Source organism: Ziziphus jujuba, chromosome 6 (assembly GCF_031755915.1).
Source record: "Ziziphus jujuba cultivar Dongzao chromosome 6, ASM3175591v1".
NCBI lineage: Eukaryota > Viridiplantae > Streptophyta > Magnoliopsida > Rosales > Rhamnaceae > Ziziphus > Ziziphus jujuba.
In genome coordinates this window covers 14,313,001-14,333,352 of record NC_083384.1, presented here as the reverse complement: position 1 = coordinate 14,333,352, position 20,352 = coordinate 14,313,001, and the positions used below count along the sequence as shown (strand labels likewise).

The 20,352-nt window shown below is 30.3% G+C and overlaps 1 protein-coding gene across 5 annotated transcripts; it reads right to left on the bottom strand.

The window, feature by feature from the left end:
* Positions 1-901: 901 nt before the first annotated feature.
* On the bottom strand, positions 902-8,407 carry LOC107403598 (protein PARALOG OF AIPP2). 5 transcript variants are annotated; one of them, XM_060818209.1, is made up of 11 exons: positions 8,138-8,407; positions 7,321-7,471; positions 5,645-6,421; positions 5,264-5,533; positions 4,771-4,856; positions 4,088-4,623; positions 3,038-3,992; positions 2,698-2,928; positions 2,493-2,617; positions 2,264-2,370; positions 902-1,678 (listed from the first exon to the last, which is right to left on the bottom strand). In XM_060818209.1, exons 2-11 carry the CDS (start codon positions 7,390-7,392, stop codon positions 1,088-1,090), a joined length of 3,750 nt encoding a protein of 1,249 aa, XP_060674192.1. In that variant the 5' UTR covers positions 7,393-7,471; positions 8,138-8,407; the 3' UTR covers positions 902-1,087. The 5 variants fall into 5 exon arrangements, with proteins under 5 accessions (XP_060674192.1, XP_060674193.1, XP_015865995.3 ...); XM_060818210.1 differs by having other exon boundaries at positions 7,341-7,471; positions 8,138-8,406; XM_016010509.4 differs by having other exon boundaries at positions 7,321-7,392; positions 8,138-8,406.
* Between the last annotated feature and the right edge of the window lie 11,945 nt (positions 8,408-20,352).

Here is a 20,352-nt window from a genome sequence, read left to right as displayed (position 1 = left end):
ATATATATATATATATATATATATATGTATTATATTTTTATCATTTTTTTCAATTATATAATCCAATTAAAGTGAACAATATTATTATTTTTATTATTTTTGTTGTAATATTATTAAAATTTTGAAATAGAGGTATAATTTTGTGCAATTACATATTACAATTTTTTTAAAATTTTTAACAAAATAAATAAAATAATTATTTAAGTTTTAAAAATACATCAAAATTAATTATCATAAAGGTTGATGAACTAAAGAGAGAGATGGGGGCAAACATAAACTTTTAATAATTTAATTATATCTTATTTTTATCATAATTATTTAATTTAATTTGAAAAATTAATAATAGTTTTACAAATATCCAAAATGGACTAGCCTCATGGTACCATTATAATTCTTTCTTTTTGTTTAATATAGTTTCATTTTTAAATTCAATTGGGGAAAAATAAAAGAACGTTACATTTGTTTTTCTTCTAGTTATATAATATGATGTAGGAAAAAAAGAATTATTCATGGACTATATGTTTCTTTGTATCCTTCTTAATTTATGAACAATCTAAAAAATAAAAAATAAAAATTAGTTATTTGGTAATAGATTCTGTGAACAGGGTTTCTTTAAAACTAACATACTTAAGGTTCAATCACAATAATTACTATAAATTCAAGAAAGTAACTTGCTTTTGCATATTCAAAAATTATACCAAACAAAGACAAATGGTGTAGAATCCAATATTTTTGTCGCACTTCACTAAGTTTGAGTTTTTGCTTTCTCTAACTTGTTTTTTTGCATTAAAAAATTATATAATATAATAAAAGATTTGTCATTTGCTGCTTCCATAAACCCTTCTCTATATGCAATCAATAATTTATAATTGAATTATGTCCCAAGAAAACATCAGTAAAATAAAAAGAGAAATGGAAATTTTGATTTTTTTATTGGAGTGAGACTATGATCAGTAAGATCATCCTTATATACATTAAAATTTTGTATAGAAAAACATAAAGTGTTAGGCCACTATTTACAACGCTTTGTTCTAAGTTTTAAGTTGGCAAAGCCACCAGAAAAAGAGGCTGAAAGAACATTTCACGGCTAACGATTGTTTCCATCTGGTTCTTTGTCAAATGATGGTAATGTGAGAGACAGAGAAAGAGAAAGAGATGTTGAGAACTCGTCACCATAGCCATTATTGTTGTCTGTCACTAGCCTGGACTTGCTTTCATGATTTTCCTTCGTAACAATTGGAAATAAAGGCATAAGTTCCTGTTTCATTGATGTTCTTGCAGGTCCTAATGAAAGCTCCAGATTTGGAACAGGCTCTGAAAGATCCCCATGATCTGCAGTAAGTACTTGTTTTTCGACTGGTTCTGATTGAACACCATCATTTATAATATGCGCTTGCGCCTGTGTCTTTGTAGAAATAAACGCGTCGTTTGCTGCACCGCAACCAAGGTATTCACTAGCAAATTTAGAATCAAGGCCATTTATCTGAAATGGAAATTCATCGTTGGTATGAATAGTGGATTCACAACTGTTCCTCTCGCATGTCCCACTCAAACATTTTTTGGCCCTCTTGCTTTCAGTCTCTCCCTCTACACTCATGCTGTTTGTACTATTTTCTTTCCCATGTTGAAGATCAGTTTTGCTGTCCATTTCCTGCTTTTGCTTCTCTCTCTCTCTTTTCTGCAGGACATGAATCAAACAATCCTTATTAGCATGGTGATGAAAATGTTGAGTTTAATCATGGAGATGCTTACTATATATATGATGCAACTATCTAGACATAAAATCGATCAATTATTTTTTTTTTTTTACTTATCTATCCCTGGTACTACATTCTTCAGTTATGATCCTCCAGTGCTTGGTTGTACTAAGAAAACATCATTGAACTTTCACCTCTTTTCTTTTCTTTTCCCCCTTTTTTTTTTTTTTTTTGTGATTTTAATTCTCAGACCAAGGTTATCATCTGCTAGGTATCTGAACATGCTTGCATGCCTATGGAAGGCAAGTTTCCATTTATGGAACATATTTTCGAAAATCTTCTCTTTGCACAAATAAATATTCAAAGGATTCTTAACTTATAGGTGGCTGTTGGCGTCTAAAACTTTAGAAAACAAATACTTTTATTACAAGTTTTCCATGCCAAACCACCTTGACAATGGCATTTAAAATTATAGCCAACATGACAAAGTTAACTTGATGCATTAATAATTCAGGAATAGGCATAAAACGATAGAGCAAATTAAACTACATATAAAACTGCATTACCAGGGCAGAAACAATTTGTGGCAAGTCTCCAGATGACTTCGGGTCTTCAGAATAGCCATCCCACCGTCCCTTAAACACACCCCAAAGAAACAACAATGAATTCCATCCTGCCAATAAATAAGTTTTCAATTTAGCGTTGGGGGAAAACAGGAAGAATCAAATATCTTTCGAAGTATGTATAAAGAAAGCAATCTTTAGCATATTAAAGAACTGGGGCTTCAATTCTTACGCTGTAATTTCTCAGGAAGCAAGTTCGATGGGAATATGAACAGTTCAACTCCATCCAAATTTGCTTTGAGAGCCAAGTCATTGCTGATTAAGAATTCCAACAAGATCTTGTAGTTTCTTCTGTAGCTGTTTGATAAAGTACATAATATAAGTATACAGCAAGGTGAGAGAGAACCTGATTCATACAAAGCAAAACCCAAACAAACCTGTCAATATCCTCTGCGAAAAAATAGAGAGCAATATTATCTTCTGTGGCATAATCTTTTGGGAACCGTGTTGGCCATGTGCTTGACTGAGATACTTCCTCCACCACAATTTTCTGAGGAATCCTGCGCACTACTCCGTGAACTCTTGGTGAAGCAAAGGTTGAAATGTGTGCTTGAATACCATGGCAAGAACCTGAAGAACTTCCATTTCTCCAAATTTCAAATCCACCTCTGCATGAAATGTAAAAAATTTAATGCATTAGAAAAGAGAAGGCACAGAGGTGAAAAAACATTCAGCAAAAAAGTCAGAAATAATCCATCAGAAAGAAGAGGCCATTACTTCCATATGTAATCAAGATGTGGAAAAGCAGAAACTGGACAAGAGATGGTTGCAGAGCTTTTTAAATAATGGAATCCATCACAAGGAAAAGTAGCATTTGAGTTTTCCTCTCCTTTAATGTTTAAATCACATTCTCTGCTAGTATTGGAATTACTTTTTCTGATAGCATGTGCTGCTTCTGTGGAAAGGTCAACATGCTGTCCCACATCATTAACAGCGTTCTTATCTTCAGTACTTAGACATTTTGAGCTTTTTTGAGCATGGTCTACTTGTTTACTATCATCCTTTAAGTCCTGACAATTGGATCCAGAAAGATGCACCGACTTGGTTCTTCCACTAGATGAATCTTTTTTCTCACTCTTCACTGCAACACCAACAGAACTAGCCATCGGTGAACTCATCAAAGGGTTACCTAACTTGGATCTGTACTTCATTTCAGTTGTGTTCTCTTCACTTGCATGCTTTGATTTCTTCAAATTGTCAAAATGAAACTGCATTTTAACGGTTGAATCAGTACTCTTCCAGTGGTCTGTCCTCGTACTGTTAAATGACATAGATTTACACATTGTTCTGGCAGCTCCTTTCTTCATGTGGTTACCGGTAGCAGCATCCTCACAAATTTTTTTCTTTTGTACATGGCTACCATCACAAAGTTTGCCTAACTTGGATCTAAACTTCATCTCAGTGGTGCTCTCTTCGCTTGCATGCTTTGATTTCTTTAAATCCTCAAAATGAAATTGCATTTTAACTGGTGAATCAGTGTTACTCGAGCGGTCTGCCCTCGTATTGTTAAATGACATAGATTTATGCATTGTTCTGGTAGCTCCTTTCTTCATGTGGTCTCCAATAGAAGCATCCTTACAAATTTTTTGCTTTTGGACATGGCTAACGTCAAAAATTTTGCCTTTTGTCTTTGTCCGAGTAATATCAAATGATTTCGACTTGATTAGAGAACCTGCAAACCATTCCAGAATTACCACAATTTTTATAAAATCAGCAAGAAATTAGAAGTGAACAACATTACATATTTAAGGTGCATAACGAATATACCTTGCATCATCTGAGATTGAGGTTGAAATTTGGTTGATTTATCAGCTGAAGCACTGGGAGATTCTGCACTACGTCCAAAAGATTGGTCACCAGAAGTTACATCGTGAGTTGCCCTTATATTTTCCTTATTTAAGTTTTCGTATGAAGTATCATTACACAGTACACTTTTGCTGCAGAGTCTAGAAACCGTAGGTGATTTCACACTTGTTTGAAGAGCCCTTCTTTGTGTCACAGACATGACTTCTAAACTGCCAGCAGATCTCTTAACAGAGAAGCAAGAAGTAGAACCAACTACCTTTTTTCTGCTTTCCTCAACTCCTGGCACTATAATATTTGCTTTCAAATTATTCTTAAAACTCATAGTACCAGAATTTCCAGAGTCCTTCCTTAATTCATTTAACACGGATCCTTCTGTGGATCTATCTGTCTTTACAAACTTACTTTGCTTTTCTTTTTTAGATTTTTCTTTGAGCACGCATTCTTCACACATCCAGTTGCCCTCAGGCACTTTGTCCAGCTTCTCACGCATACAGTAACTGGTTGACAGAATAAGATACATCTTAATTTCAGCTTATCCAAAACGGGAAAAAATGAAATATGGATGCAAATCTCTTAATATGTAAAACTAACTAAATGATTACTGTTAAGGAAAAAATAAAATATTAAAAAGGATTGTTAAATACGTGTGTTCTGCCCCATCAACGCATGTGCTACATATAGCAAGCAAGTCCTCCCGCCCTGCATCTCCACAGATATCACAGACGTTCACCTGTAATAAAAATGGTGACAGAAAATGTTATTCCAAAGACAATTATTATACCATGCAGTTTTTGTTTTATCAAGTTTCACTATGACTATCCCCTCTAGGCTTCTCTATAGTCAGATTGCATGTAGAGTCACAAGACTCTCAACATGTTTACCTTAATTTAGACACCAGGGAACCTTAAAACTAAGGTCCTGGAATCAACCCTACCTCATGTTGTGTGCACATGTGTGTGTTTGTATAGATTTTACTATACTATCCCAACAGTTTACGGAAACTTATCTCATCATCTTAGGGTTCATACAATAGTTCTGCAATTTCATTATATCATCCCAATGAGGCAAATGAACGCAGCAGTCATTATATTAGCCATATTTTGTACTTCTTTCTTCTAGGAATGAAACAGTACTTACGTCCTCCAAATTATCTGAACCATCGTTACAGTTGACAGGGTTAGATACCAAACAAGCATCCTTTTCCAAAACCATCACATCAGACTTCTTATGACAGCTCTTTTGATCTGAACATTTTAATGCTTCAATCTCTGGGTCTACATGATCCATTTCGGGAAGAGTTAATGCAGGCTCACCAAGGTTATGCACAACATGTCTCTGACGAACGCCAACGGTTAATGTTTTAATGACTGATGATTCCACTTGTTCTTCAGACAACTCAGGACATGTCTAGAAATGAACAGAGAACAGAGAAAATGAATCATAATTTTGTTCAATTCAATTATAAGAAGTTAGCTCACTACTTGATTGGAAAAGAAGAGAGAGACTTAAATCCCACACCTGTTGTGAAGAAGAGTTAGGATAGGCATTTGTCAATGAGGAAATTTCCGATTCATTCGATTTGTTTGTATAAATCTCTTTTTCCAGAGAAGAATCTTTGATAAAGTTGACTGGCCTCCTCGGACAATTGTTGCTCACTTCATCAAAATGATTACCAGCGAGACCAGAGTGCGCAGACTGAGTATTAAAAGTCTTTCCAGTTGCAGCAAATGTATTAACTGAAGCCAAACCACATGATATCTTTTTCATGTTGGCATCATCATCATGACTTCCAACCATCAGATTGTTGTAATCTGATCCACTGATTGATGAGATGTTATCTCCTAGGCTCTCTAACTTTAATGGCGATCTTGAAACACCACCAATTTCTCTATTTATTTGATGAATATCTGCTGTTGCATGCACACCACGATCTTCAAAATTACCAGATGCCCTCAATGTAGCTTTACTTTCTGAATTTTCAGACAATGAATCATGACTAGAACATGCACTTAGAAGGTTACTTGTCTCGCTGCTTGAACAATGTCTACCAGTACTACTCAAGGAAGGAGATAACAGATCTGCATCAATGAAAGGGCGCCGAACATCTACCATTCTTTTAAAGGCTTCATTTGACAACTCATCAACCTTTATTCCCACTAGTGATGCCACTTGTTTACTATCCATACTAGATGAGTCTGAGATGGCACAAATGTTGCATGCCTTGGACTCTTCTGTGCTTTTAAATTTACCACTCAAGAAGTTTCCATCAAATTGTCTTCCAGAGCTAGATGATCCCTAATATGTATGCCATTAAGGTTGCAGCAAAATTAAATTATGCACAGGGGTATGGAAGTCAAAATATGCAAACAGATAGTGACAAATTAACATATTTAATGAATGAGTTAATATTTGATATATGAAGATATCATGCAAATATACATTAACTAATTTTCTAAAATTTAATAATCTTAATAGCAAAATACATATTAATAATAAACAGAGATTAATTAATTAGCAAGACAAATAAGACAACCTATTCACTAGAAAAATTCTTTGGATTTATCCGTGTCAAAACGAAAATAATAACTAATTAAATGAGTAAATAAAATAAACTATAATGTCCAAAAATCATGCTAAAAAAGTATGATAGTTTTTCAAAATTTTATTTAAATGGATACTTCAAAGTATAATATTCCACTCAAATATTGACTCTACATATGTAACATGATATTTAATTTCTATATTTGCTAACAAACATAACAAAAGTTTATCACTTACGGTAAAGGAAAAATTTTAAATTGAATCACAACACCCAAAAATCTGTTAATAATAATCAAATCATTTGGCTAATTCTTTTTAAAGAGAAAAAAATAAAATGTTGTGTTGACCATTTGGCTAGGATAAAAATAACTAAAATATTTTGAGAACTCCAAGGGCAAAGACAACAAGACTGACTAGACAATCAATGTTGCAAAGATTTTAGAGTGCCACTAGAAACCAGAAACCAAAGGCGTGAAGCCATCATAAGCCCAAACAAGTTTTCTTCTTTGTATATTGTACAAACTTGGTAGGAAAACATGGTTTATATGGTTTGCAACAAACTAGTACAATTGCGAGCTAAAATGCTTTAGTTAAATCAAAACTAGACAAAGAGATGAAGCTAAGCAAAAGAAACTAGTATGATAAACTCTCACCATTTTTGAGCTAACTATACCGTTTGCTTCATTTGCAGAGCTCGGACAACCTTCTTTCGCTACTCTAGTCATCTACAAAAGCAATGTTAAGTTTCAGTGGTAATCATTATCCACAATGAACTGAACACATTCCTCAGCAAGTGTATTAATGCTGCAATATACATTCATAATAACATATGAAAAATCATCATCAATTCAGAAAATTTTCAAAGGATCGATCAAATTCACATAAAGATATTAATTTTATTTGGTTCCAAACAAAATGGTTAAGTATTCATTAAGGATTTAAAAAATCGAAAGAATAGTTCATCCAATTCTCTTACATCTCACACTTTTTAAAAATAAAAAAATAAAAAAAAAGTGAAAAACAAAACAAAACAAAACAAAACAAAATCAAAACAGATAAGTAGCTAGAACTATCTTCTAACTTATCCCCGAGTATTCTCAGCAATCAAAAAGCAACCCGTCAAGAAATGATCAATACACATTCCGAAACAACAAGTCAAGAACCATAAAATCAATATACCACTCAAAAATAAAAAGAAATCAACCTTAACCATAAAACAAATGAATCCCAACCAACAGTACAAAGAAAAAAACTGGAGAAAACGAGAAAGATTATACAACCAGAAAACCCAGAAAAAAAAAAAAAAAAAAAGGTAAAAACCATTCCATTCTCTCTTAACAGCAAAGAAACCAATATGCCCATTACGATTCAAACATAAATAATGAAAGGTTCATCACCAAAAACCATTAAGTTAAACCAGCAAAACATCAAAAATAAATAAATCAATAAAAATAAAAATAAAAACTTTACCTCTGTTTCCAAACCATAAAGCTTCTTGACAGTCTTAAACTTGGCTATTTCTCATTTCCTCCAAAAAAAACAGAGAAAAAACCCAAAATCCACATGGAGAAGGCAAAAGAACCCACTTTTTTCATATCCAAAATGTTACACAAACAACGCAGCCACTTCTTCTTCCTCTCTATGTTTCCTTCTTGCCTTGTATAATAAGCCCAACGTTTTTCTTCTTCTTTTTATCTTTCACTATCGCTCTCTCTCTCTCTATATACGGGTCTTCTATAAGAGGCCAACTGAATTTATTTTCATTGTTTTCTATTTTATTAAATTATTCTTAAAAATTTATAAAAAATAATTATTTATTGGATTTTTCTTTTTGTAGAGGTGGATTTTTTCCACATGAGGTGGCAGTGTCTACGTTTCTAATTCTTAATTTTGATCCTTAATTGACTTTATTTTGTTGGGACATCTTAAAGTGTTTCTCGACTATACATGCTTTCGATTTATATGGTTTTGATAACCGTTCGATTTGCTGAAACTTTGGAATTGACTCATGTTGTTGTTGAACGAACGGTAGAGATCTTAAGAGAGTTTACAGCTCCGAAGGAGGCTAGCATCTACCAATATTTAAAGCCGCGGGTGGAATAGGCTACAAGTATAACACAAAGGTCGCTAGTATCACGTGCAGTAGCACGTGCAGTTGCTTGGCACGGTAGAGTAATCCAGTGCATCATCAACCACGTACTCTAAACTGGTCGATGAATAGTAACAACGCCACCTGGGAAAAAAAAGTTTGAATATTAGATTCGCACGAAATCTCCACGTGTTGAATGGTGACGCGGGGTGGAATAAAGGTGAAAAGCAGGAGATTATTAAGAAAGATTTTATTTATTTATTTTTTTTTTTTGTCAAAAGTTAGGGACGTCACGCGTTTGGATAGTAGTCGTTGGCTAAATTGCGCCGTGCGCGTGTGCCACTACGATATCGAAAGGTTAACAAGAACCAATAGAAAACCGACACGCGTAAGACGTGTGTAAGCAAATTGTGTAACTGAATTTGTAAACGGTAAAAAGGGGCTTGGCGTGCCAAACAAGGCTAAGTTGTTTGTGTGCGTGTGTGGGGGGCGGTGCTTGGTGGTCTTCGTGGTCACTCTGTACGGAATGTCTCATCCTCCTCCAAAACCCCAAAATTCATTTTCTTTTTTTTAATATTTAATTATTACTTTAATTATTAAAATAAAAATAAAAAAAAAGAAAACAAAAGCTGTGGGTTTCTGGTGTTGGCATTCCCACAAAAAAAAGGCACTGTGGGAAATCATAAAATTCACCGTCCGATTAGCACCAAATTCAAAGATTAAAAATGTCAGCTTTGTGGTTAAAGAATTTTTGAAGGTGGAGATGATCAGGAATATATGGGGGTTTTCCCAATGATAATTGCCATTTTCCTAAAAGTGGGAAGTTTGAGGGAGTTGCAGAAATCCCATAATTGTTGTCCAAAACAACCAAAAATAGCAATTAAGGTAATGAGAGTGATGGTAATTGATGTGCTTCAAGTTTTAAGGAAATAAAAGAAGACAATAAGCTTTGCCAAACCCAATGCCAATGCTTGTCTAGCTACCACATATGGGTATATAAAAATTCAAATCACTAAAGCTTTGTCGGCCAACGGTGGAATATATATATATATATATATTGTACATGCTTCTTCACTATTAATTAATTATTAGTTTTTCATTTTTTTTTTGTTTGAAATAGATAAATTAATTATTTAGTTAATTTAATATATAGATAACGTCGTTGATGTTAATTGCAATCAACGTGACACCACAATTACGTGTGTATAACGTGACTAAACATCTCATCAAAACACAAAGAACAAAAAACATGGCCGAATATAAAATGGGAAGCGAAGGAACATATATTTTTATTATTGTTATTGACGGAAAATAAATAAATTTTGAGGACACAAATGTGGATCAAATTCATGACTTGAACCTTTGACCAAAAATAACAATAGTATATAAAGCGTTAAAAAAAAAAAAAAAAAACGCTCTACTTATAAACACTCATATATTACCCTTAGTTGTTATACTATACTTGAATTAGTTTGTGTAAAAAATTAAGGATCCAATACCAATTACGCATATACTACACACACCATTTAAGAAATTTGTTTCAAAAACTTCAGTTATTAGACGCTGATTCAGTATATTTATAACTATATATATATATATATATTCTATCTTTGTATATTGATGTGGCAATCTTATATCCATGTCAACCTTGTTTTAAGATATATTAGTTTCTGAAAATAGTCTTATATAGAAACAATATGACAGATATGTAAATATGTTATATACATACATAGGTATATATATGCATGAGGATAAACGTTTAAAAGGACCATAAAGACCAGGATTAACTCTGTTGTTAAAAGGAGGTGCTCATTATTCTTGCTAATAATTGTTCAATTCTTGTGGAGAACACTTTAGTAATTTTATAACTTCTAAACGTGTGGAGGTGTGAGCCCTTCAAATTCCATTAATACCCAAAAAAAAAAAAAAAAAAAAACTTTGAAAGGAAATAATTAGAAGGTGATGAGTAAGTTTTGTGCTATAAAGGGACAGATAGTTCATTAGTAAGTTTCTTAAATGACAACAAAGGGTTAAAGATACACTTATATCTCCTTATTGTTTGTTGGCTTTCAACTAGAATCCTTCATATATACAAAACCCCAAGGTGAAGCAATCGGAATATAGCTACAGGCAATGAAACTGAGCCCGGTACTTATTGCTTTCGGCCTAAGTTTATGCGCGACTGGAAAATTATAAAGTGCACAGCTTTTAGCTTTATGCGTATATATTTTTTTTAAAAGATCTCACCAGATATACATGAGGTGAAGCTTTTAGCTTTATGCTTGTATATTTTTTTCAAGATTTCACCAGATATGAGGTTATGTATAAATTTATATAACGTTACACCATATTTAGTATGAGCATAAAAATATCCTGGATTAAAAAAAAAATTATTATATATATATATATATATAGTTTTTCTATGGTATGAATGCTATCATGTTAATAATTTGTAAATTTGCGTTTCACCATACGTGGAGGATTGTATATACAACTTATCACGTGTTGTGGCTGGTAAATCCTCAAGTTATGTACATTCATATTTTAGAATTATTATATATATATATATATATATATAATCAGTTTGACTTAATAGTTTTATTATTAAAACTTTCTTTATTAATTAATTTTAAATCGTATAAACTATTAAGATTTAAAATATATTTATGATTTATCAAATTCTTACCATGTTTATTTTCCTCAAATAGATTTTAATATTTTAATATATTAATAAATTCATATTAGATTATTGAACTTTCATTTTTAATATCTGAAATGATCCAAATATTTATAAAAAAAATATATATATGATGGTAAAACTATTAGACTAACCTATTCGGGCCTAACTATACCTACATATATCTATATATATATATATATATATATATATATATTATGAAAGCAAAAAGTTGACCAATATATTATGCTCATTATAGTTTTATAGGATTTTCTTCCAAAAAAATATTATGTTTTTACATAAACTTTGTTTAAACCCAATTATTTTGATTATTTTTTTTCTGGCCAACCCATATTTTGATTGACGAGAAAAATAAATGATCGTGTAACATCTTTGCAACATACTGTACCAAACATATGTATATAATAATATGATAAATATTTCTTTAAAGATTATATAAATTATTTCTTAAAAATCATTATTATGTGAATTATAAAATAAATATTTTAGATTCTTATGTTGGGGGGGGAGGAAGAAGAAGAAGAAGAAGAAAAAAAGGTAGTAAATCAACATACGGTTAATACTATATATTTATAAACGTTCCCCCTTCAAGAGAAACAAAATCGGGGAAGGTAACGTAGTTTAAAAGAAAATGAAAAGAATAGCCCATTTAGCATATTTTCAAGCACTTTATTATAGTTCCTAGTGTTATATTTGACCTAAAAATTATTGTTTATATATATATATATATGTACACACACACACACACACACTTATTTGACCAGTAAACCAAGTCTTGATTATATATGATTTTTCAGTTGTTCACCTTAATAAGTTTTCATATTTTCTTTTATAAACGTAGGGTGCAATACTTTATCTAGTCAAAATTAGTTTCTTATGTTTTGGCATCGGTAACGTGTATATGTAGTTGCCATGTTTTCTAACGTATATAAATTGGCTTTAATGTTCATATTTCTAGATTTCTTTAGTTCAATAAAATCGGCAAACTTGTTCCATAAGATCAGCCAAGATACAATGGTTCTTTTCCTTTGCTCTATAAACAGGAGCTCTCCTTCCATTGCATCTTATTTTACTAGGGTATCTGATGATTTGTTTTTTACAAACTTGAAAAATTTTCTTGTCAAAATTTCAAATGTTAGCAATAACAAAAGAAATTATGGCTCACTGCTTTAGATCTTTATTTTGTTATTCTTAAATTTTCAAAAGAAAAAGAAAATGTTTCTAAAACTGTTAGTTCTTTTAAATTTGATGCATCTTTAGATTCTTGTAAAGATTTTCAATCTAATACTATTGTTGATAATTTTAATGAAAAGGCAATGTTAATGCCATGTTAGAATTTTGAGTGTTTTCAAAGAATTCTAAAATAAAAACTTGGAGATTTTTCTTTTCATGAATTGCTTAGTTGTCATAGGATAGAAGACAAACACTGTGAGACTTTAAAATCTTCAAAAAATTATTTTATAAGCCAAAGCTCATGTTTTTGAATATTTGCACAAAACAAAAATCAAATGTTTTAAGAAAAATAGTTTTAACAAAAAACCAAAATGCTAACAATTGCTATGAAAAGGATAAACTTATTGTTTAGAAAAAAAAAAAAGAAAGATGGATCCTTGTTGGATTTGAGACAAAATGAATTATTAGCCAAAGTTTGTTTTTTTTTATAAAAAAGGAGTTAAGCAAAATACTCCAAAATCTTTTCGCACAAAACTATAAGCAAACGTCTTAGAGACAAATTCTTCTTCTCATGCTAACAGGTATTTTATTTTTAGCCCATCAACAAATTTTATTTTTAAATCAAATGATTGGTGGAGTGATTCAGGGCTTAATGTTCATGTATATTTTGATAAAAAAAATATTTATTTCATATCAAGAATCAAACACAAAAACTAGAAGCATAATGGAAATTTGGCTTGACTAATAAGAGAAGGAAAAGTGCAATTGAACTTTTCCTTTTGCAATTCTATTTTTTTATATGGTGTTAAGCATATTCCAAATATTAAAAGAAAAAAATTAGTTAGTACATCTTCATTGGCTCAAAATGATTACAAAATTGTATTCATGTACACTAGAGTTATATTTATGAAGAATGATTGTTTTATTGGCAAAGGATATTTATATGATAATTTGTTTAAATTTAATATTATGAATTGCAATATTCATGATTTTTCTACTTTTCATACTTTTGTTGCAAATGTTGAATATTCTAATTTTTGACATGGTAGGTTTAGGCATATTAATTTCAATTTTTTTAAGAAAATGATGCATTTATCTCTTATTTTAAAATCGTCTTTTATTTCTAAAAAATATGATGTTTGTATTCAAGCAAAATAGCCTAGAAAGTCTTTTAAATATATTGAAAAAGAAACTATCTTCTTATAATTAATTCTGAGCGATATATGTTATTGTAACAATGTTTTGACTTGTGATGCTAAACGTTAATTTAGTACTTTTATTTATGATTTTCTTAAATATTGTTACATTTACTTAATTCATTCTCAAAGTGAATTATTTGATATATTCGAGATTTATAAGATTGAAGTAGAAAATCAGCTTGCAAAGAGAATAAAGATTTTGAGATCTAATAGAGGTATTGAGTATACTTTTACTGAGATGAATGAATTTTGTGAATCACATGGCATTATTTACCAGTAACTGCACCTTATTCACCACATCGAATGGTGTAGTTGAAAGGAGAAACAAAACTCTACTTGATATGTAAATTCTATGTTTATTAGTATTGTGTTGGTCTGTCTAAAAATTTATAGGGTGAAGCTTTATATTCTATATGTTTAATTCTTATATTCTATATGGTTAATTCTATTAAAAATAAAACATATAGAATATTAAGCTTCACCTTAATAATTTAATTCTTAATAGAATTCTATATAAAAGTTATGTTAAAATCCCTTATGAGCTTTGGAAAAATAAGATACCCAACTTGAAATTTTTCAAAATGTGGGAGTGTTTTATAAATGTAAGTATTCCTGTGAACAAAAAGAGGAAATTAGGTTCTAAAACCATGGACTATGTTTTTACTGGTTATTTTTTATAGTATTACTTATAAATTTTTAGTATTAAATTATGATATTTTTTATTTTTCTGTGAATATTATTATAGGATCTCATGATGCAACTTTTTTTAAAAATGTTTTTATAATGACAGATAAAATTTCGAAACAAGTTAATGAAAACTCAATTTCTAAATTTATTCCTTTGAAGATCAATTTGAACTCAGAAGGAGTAAAAGAAATAGAGTTGAAAAAGATTTTGGAAATGATTTTTTAACATTTTTGATTGAAAATGGTCCTAAAACTTTTAATGAAGCCATGTGCTCTCTAGATGCTTATATTTGGAAAGAATCTATCAATGGTGAGATGGATTCAATAATAAGCAATGTTAAATAATAGGGTGGAAAAATTTTTAGGAAAAAAAAAAAAAGAATGGACGATTTCATTGAGAAATTTGAAACTAGACTTGCTGCAAAAAATTTTAAATAAAAAGAAGATATTGATTTCTTTGACAACAAGAAAGTATTGATTTCTTTAACACTTATTCTCCTGTTACTAAAATTACTACTATTAGAGTTTTAATTGCTTTGGCTGCCATTTATAAAATAAAAATTCACCAAATGGATATTAAAATTGCTTTTTTGAATGGTGAATTAGATGAATAATTTACATGGAGTAGCATAAAAGTTTCGTTATTCCTGATCAAGGAAAGAAAATTTGTAAATTAGTTAAATCCCTTTATGGTTTAAAACAAGCATTAAAGCAATGACATGAAAAGTTTGATTGTATGATTCTTTCTAATGGTTTCTTTATTAGTGATGCTGATAAATGTGTTTAAATTAAATTATTAGAAAATGCATATGTAATTGTTTGTTTATATGTAGATGATATTTTTATTTTTGGTACAAATTTAAATATCATTAATGATACAAAAATGTTTTTGTTCAAGAATTTTAATATGAAGCATCTTAGCATTGCTAATGTTATTTTAAGCATGAAACTAATAAAGTATAATGCATATATTACTTTAACATAGGAACATTATATTAAAAATTTATCGAAAAAGTTTAATTTTATAATGTGAAACCTATGTTTACTCCTTTTGATCTTAATTCAAGGTTAACAGGAAATAAAGGTGATACAGTATTCCAGCTTTTATATTCTTAAATTATTGGTTCCTTTATATATTTATCTAACTGCCTAAAACTTAATATATCTTATGTTGTTAATAGATTAAGCAGGTATATCAGTAATCGTTATAGTAATCATTAGATTGCCACAAAAAGGATTTTAATTATCTTAAAGGCACAGTTGATTATGGTATTAACTGTATTGGTTTTCATGCAATTTTGGAAGGTTTTTGTGATGCTAATTGGATTTCAGATTTAGGTGAAACTAAAGCCATTAATGGTTATGTTTTTACTTTGAGAGGTGGTGCAGTAGCATGGAAGTCAATAAGGCAAATTGTAATTTTTAGATCAACCATGGAAGCTAAGTTCATTGCTTTGGATCTTGCCATTAATGAAGTTGAATGGTTGAGAAATCTCTTGGCAAACATACCAATTCTATCTCATCCAATTATTACTGTACTTTTGTATTGTGATAGTCAAGTAAAAATAATAATGAGAAAAAGGAGACATATAAGGATTAGACATAAAATTATTAAACAATTATTGACACACGGTGTTATTTCTCTTGATTTTGTCAGATTTGAAAATAAGATTGTGGATCCATTTACAAAAGACTTAGTGCGTGGGTAAGTTTTTGAATTATGCGTGAGTGAGTTATTGAATCATCGAAGGGAATGAGACTGAAGTTATATATATAGTCATCACAGTTGACATCCAATCTTTATGATTGGAGATTCCATGAAGAATGTTAAATGGGTAAAAACAAAACTGTGACTATGAAGCACTATTTTATAATTGAGAAAATTTTCTTTGTTCTATTTTTACAGTTATAATGCTTAAAATTATGATGGTATAGAAAAAGTATACTTTTCAATGAAACCAAGGCATGTATATATGTAGAGAGTTTATCATAGAATAACCTTGGAGGTTTTATCTAAGTAAGTATCGTAGTGCAGTCGTTACCATAGAAAATTAAGTTACTCCTTAAAAATACTCATACAAGATACTTGAGCATGACCATGAGAGTGCAAACCAAACTAGAGCCCAAAAAGAATTACTTGTACTGTGTATATTGTGAGTCAAAATCTGATTCAAAAAGTCTAGTTCAAGATTTAGTTCATTATAGTTTTTTTCATATGGAAATTTATAAAAACTAGATGTGGGTCCAAACCTTGAAGATACCTACATTCATTGCACAATAAAAAATACTCAAAGTGTATTTATTTTATAAAATTATTTTTTCATTATTTTTAAATTAGGTGGGGATTAGTATATATTTGATTTAAAAATTGTTTTTTATATTTATATATGTATAATTATTTGATTAGTAGACCAAGTCTTGATTATACATAATTTAGTTGTTCACTTTAACAAGTCCTCTTAGTTTCTTTTATAAACGTTGGGTGCGAGACTTCTTCTAGTCAAAATTCATTATTTATGCTTTAGTGCCAATAACATGTATATGTAGTTGCCATGTTTTTCTAACGTATATAAATTGGTTTTAAAGTTCATATTTCTAGTTTTTTTTTTTGTTTTTTTTATTTTTTTTGGTTTTAGTTCAATAAAATAGGTAACCTTGTTCCATAAGATCAGCCAGTAGATAATGGTTCTTTTCCAGTATACAACGGTTCTTTTCCTTTGCTCTACAAATAGGAGCTCTCCTTCATAACAATCAAGACTTCTACTTTCTACGTCTTCTTCTCAAAATATTTCTCCCAGAGTTCTCTTTATTTTTATATTGTAAAGAACTAAAAAATATTTTTTCTTCTATTAAATCATATATTTGGTGTATATATATATATATATATATATATAAATTTTTGAGTATTAATACAGGTGTTCTAAGAAGTTTGTAAAATTTTTTAACTACATTAAGATTGCTGAAGGATTGTCATATTTTTGAAAAAGAATGTTAGACAACTTAATGCTGAAGGGGATATATTTTTTTTTTAAAAATAGTGCATTTGCATATATCGATCTAACTAAACAAGTCATCCTAAACTCTAAATAATTATTTATTATTTTATATTTTTGTTCGGTATTTGACATTTGTAATTGTGATTCTTATTTTCTATTCGTAGTTTTTCCAACACCTAGGAATTCATTGAAAGAAATAAAAGAGAGAAAGGGTATTCCCCACAAGTAACAACTTATAAGTACTTTTTTATTTTAATTTTTTTTGGTAGTAACAACTTACAAGTACTTGCAAATTTGATAGGGAAACTAGAACAAGATATTTTTATCTCTCTTCTTGTTAATGACTTTATTATTATTGTTATTATTTTACTCTCAAATTACTCTCAACTTAATAATCAAAATCCAAACCCATCAATTTTAATTTTTTGCTAAAAAGAAGAAAGTTTAGGGCATATATGTTGTAACCCACTTAAAAAAAAAAATAAAAAATCTATAATAAAATAACTCTAGATTATATTAAATAATATTCAATACTCGGGAACAACTAAAAATAGTAAAATTTTCACCCAATTTATCTAAGCAACCGTAGATAAACTAGATAAACTCGACTTCAAAAGTAATGGAATGCGACCTCATGTCATGTGGTTGCCTCAGGTTGGGTTATCATCTCAGACCATGAATATATACCACACCAGGTCGGGTAAAGCTCTTACGTTGTGTATAAGCCTGCGGAAGGCACATCTTGGCCCAATGACCACCTTGCGTGAAAAGGTCGGGACATCTCTCATCAGGATAATATCATGGGGAATTTGGCCCTTTGCCTCCGAGGGTAGAGCCTTAACAAAATACATTCCTTTCTTTTTCATATTTTTTGTTTTACCCTTTAATATTGATTATATCCTCTAAAAAATTTCAAAAAATATCCATATCCTTATTTCATTTAACTTCAATCAATTTTCCCAAAAAACCCTTATTTCACCACACCCCACACCATGTTTTTAACTTTTCAACTGAAAAAACAAAAATCCACTTTTTTTTTCTTCATTTTTTCATCTAGTTATAATCCTTACAAAGAATTTGAAAAAACTTAGCAAATTTTAGAATTTATTGATTACCGACGGCTTATCGGTAATTACCGATGCAAATGTCGATAATTAATATTTCGAGCAAAGTAAGTTGCTGGAAAAATGACCAACGGTTCCATTGGTAATTACCGAAAGCCCATCGGTAATTTTATTTTGACCACTTTTTTGAATTAAATCACCACAATTTAATCCCAAAACTTGGATAATAGTTGTTTCCACCATGAACATGCTAAATATAACTTTATTAAGGTGGAAAAATTTGAAAATATTGGGAAATTTCATATAAAGTTTATTACTGATGGTGTATCGGTAATTACCGATGAAACCGTTTTCATCGGTAATTACCGATACACCATCAGTAATTTCACTTCGCATATTTTTTTCCAATCCTACAACTTTAATAATGTTTGTTTCTACCAAAAACATGCTAACTATAACTTTATTAGGGTGGTGAAATGGGAAAATGTTTTTAAATCTCAAAGAAAGTTGATTACATATGGTGCATCTGCAATTACCGATACCAACTGTTTCATCGGTAATTACCGAAATCCCATCGGTAATTTAATTTTCCATATTTTTTCAATTTGAAAACTTCCCTAATGTGTGTTTCAACAAAGGAAATATTAAATATAATTTTATTAATAATCCTAAACTTTAGAATCCAAAAATAGATGGAAGTAGAATTTCAAATAAATATGATTACCGATGGGTCATCGGTAATTACCGATAAGAACGACGGTAATCCTTATTAGCAGCCACTATTGTTGCTGGAAAAATTACCAACGGTACCATTGGTATTTACCGAATCCCCATCGGTAATTAAAATTTTGACATATTTTCCAAACCAAATCAAAACAAGCAAATCCGAAAACTTCTATAACGTGTGTATTCACCAAGAAAATGCTAAATCTAAATTTATTAACTATCGTCAACTAAAGAATCCAAAAAAATACAAGGAAAAAATTGTAAGATTTCAAAAAAATACGATTACCAATTCAGCATCGGTAATTACATTATCAATGCCAACGGTTTCATCGGTAATAAACGAAACACCGTTGGTAATTACCGACGGTGATTTGGTAATTATCAATGGTCACATTGGTAATTTTTCCGACAAGGATTTTTTCTCCTAGTATTTATTACTGAAGTTCGTAGCGATAATTATCGATGACCCGTCGGTATCATTTTTATTTGAAATTCCACTTTTTTTTCTCGATCTTTTTGTTTGGATTCTAAAGTTGAGGATCTTTAATAAAGTTTTATTTAGTATGTCCTTATTGGAAACACACATTAATGAAGTTTTCAGATTGAAAAAAATCCAAAATTAAATTACCGATGGAGTTTCGGTATTTACCGATGAAACAGTTGGTATCGGTAATTACCGATGCACCGTATGTAATCAACTTTCTTTGAACTTTTCAAAAATTTTCCCATTTCCCCACCTAAGTAAAGTTATGTTTAGTAGGTTTTTGGTGGAAAAAAACATTATTGAAGTTTTCGAATTAAATTGTGGTGATTTGTTTCAAAAAAGCAATCATTTTAATTACCAATGGGTGTTGGTAATTACCGATGGAACCTTTGGTAAATTTTTCAGCAAGTTTATTTGCTTGTGATATTGGTTACCGACAGTTCCATTGGTAATTACCGACGATCCGTTGGTAATAATAGAATTTTGAATTTGTATAATTTTCTCCAAACGTTTTGAGGATTATATTGTTGAAGATCATGGATAATGTTAGTTTTTGCATGTTCATGGTGG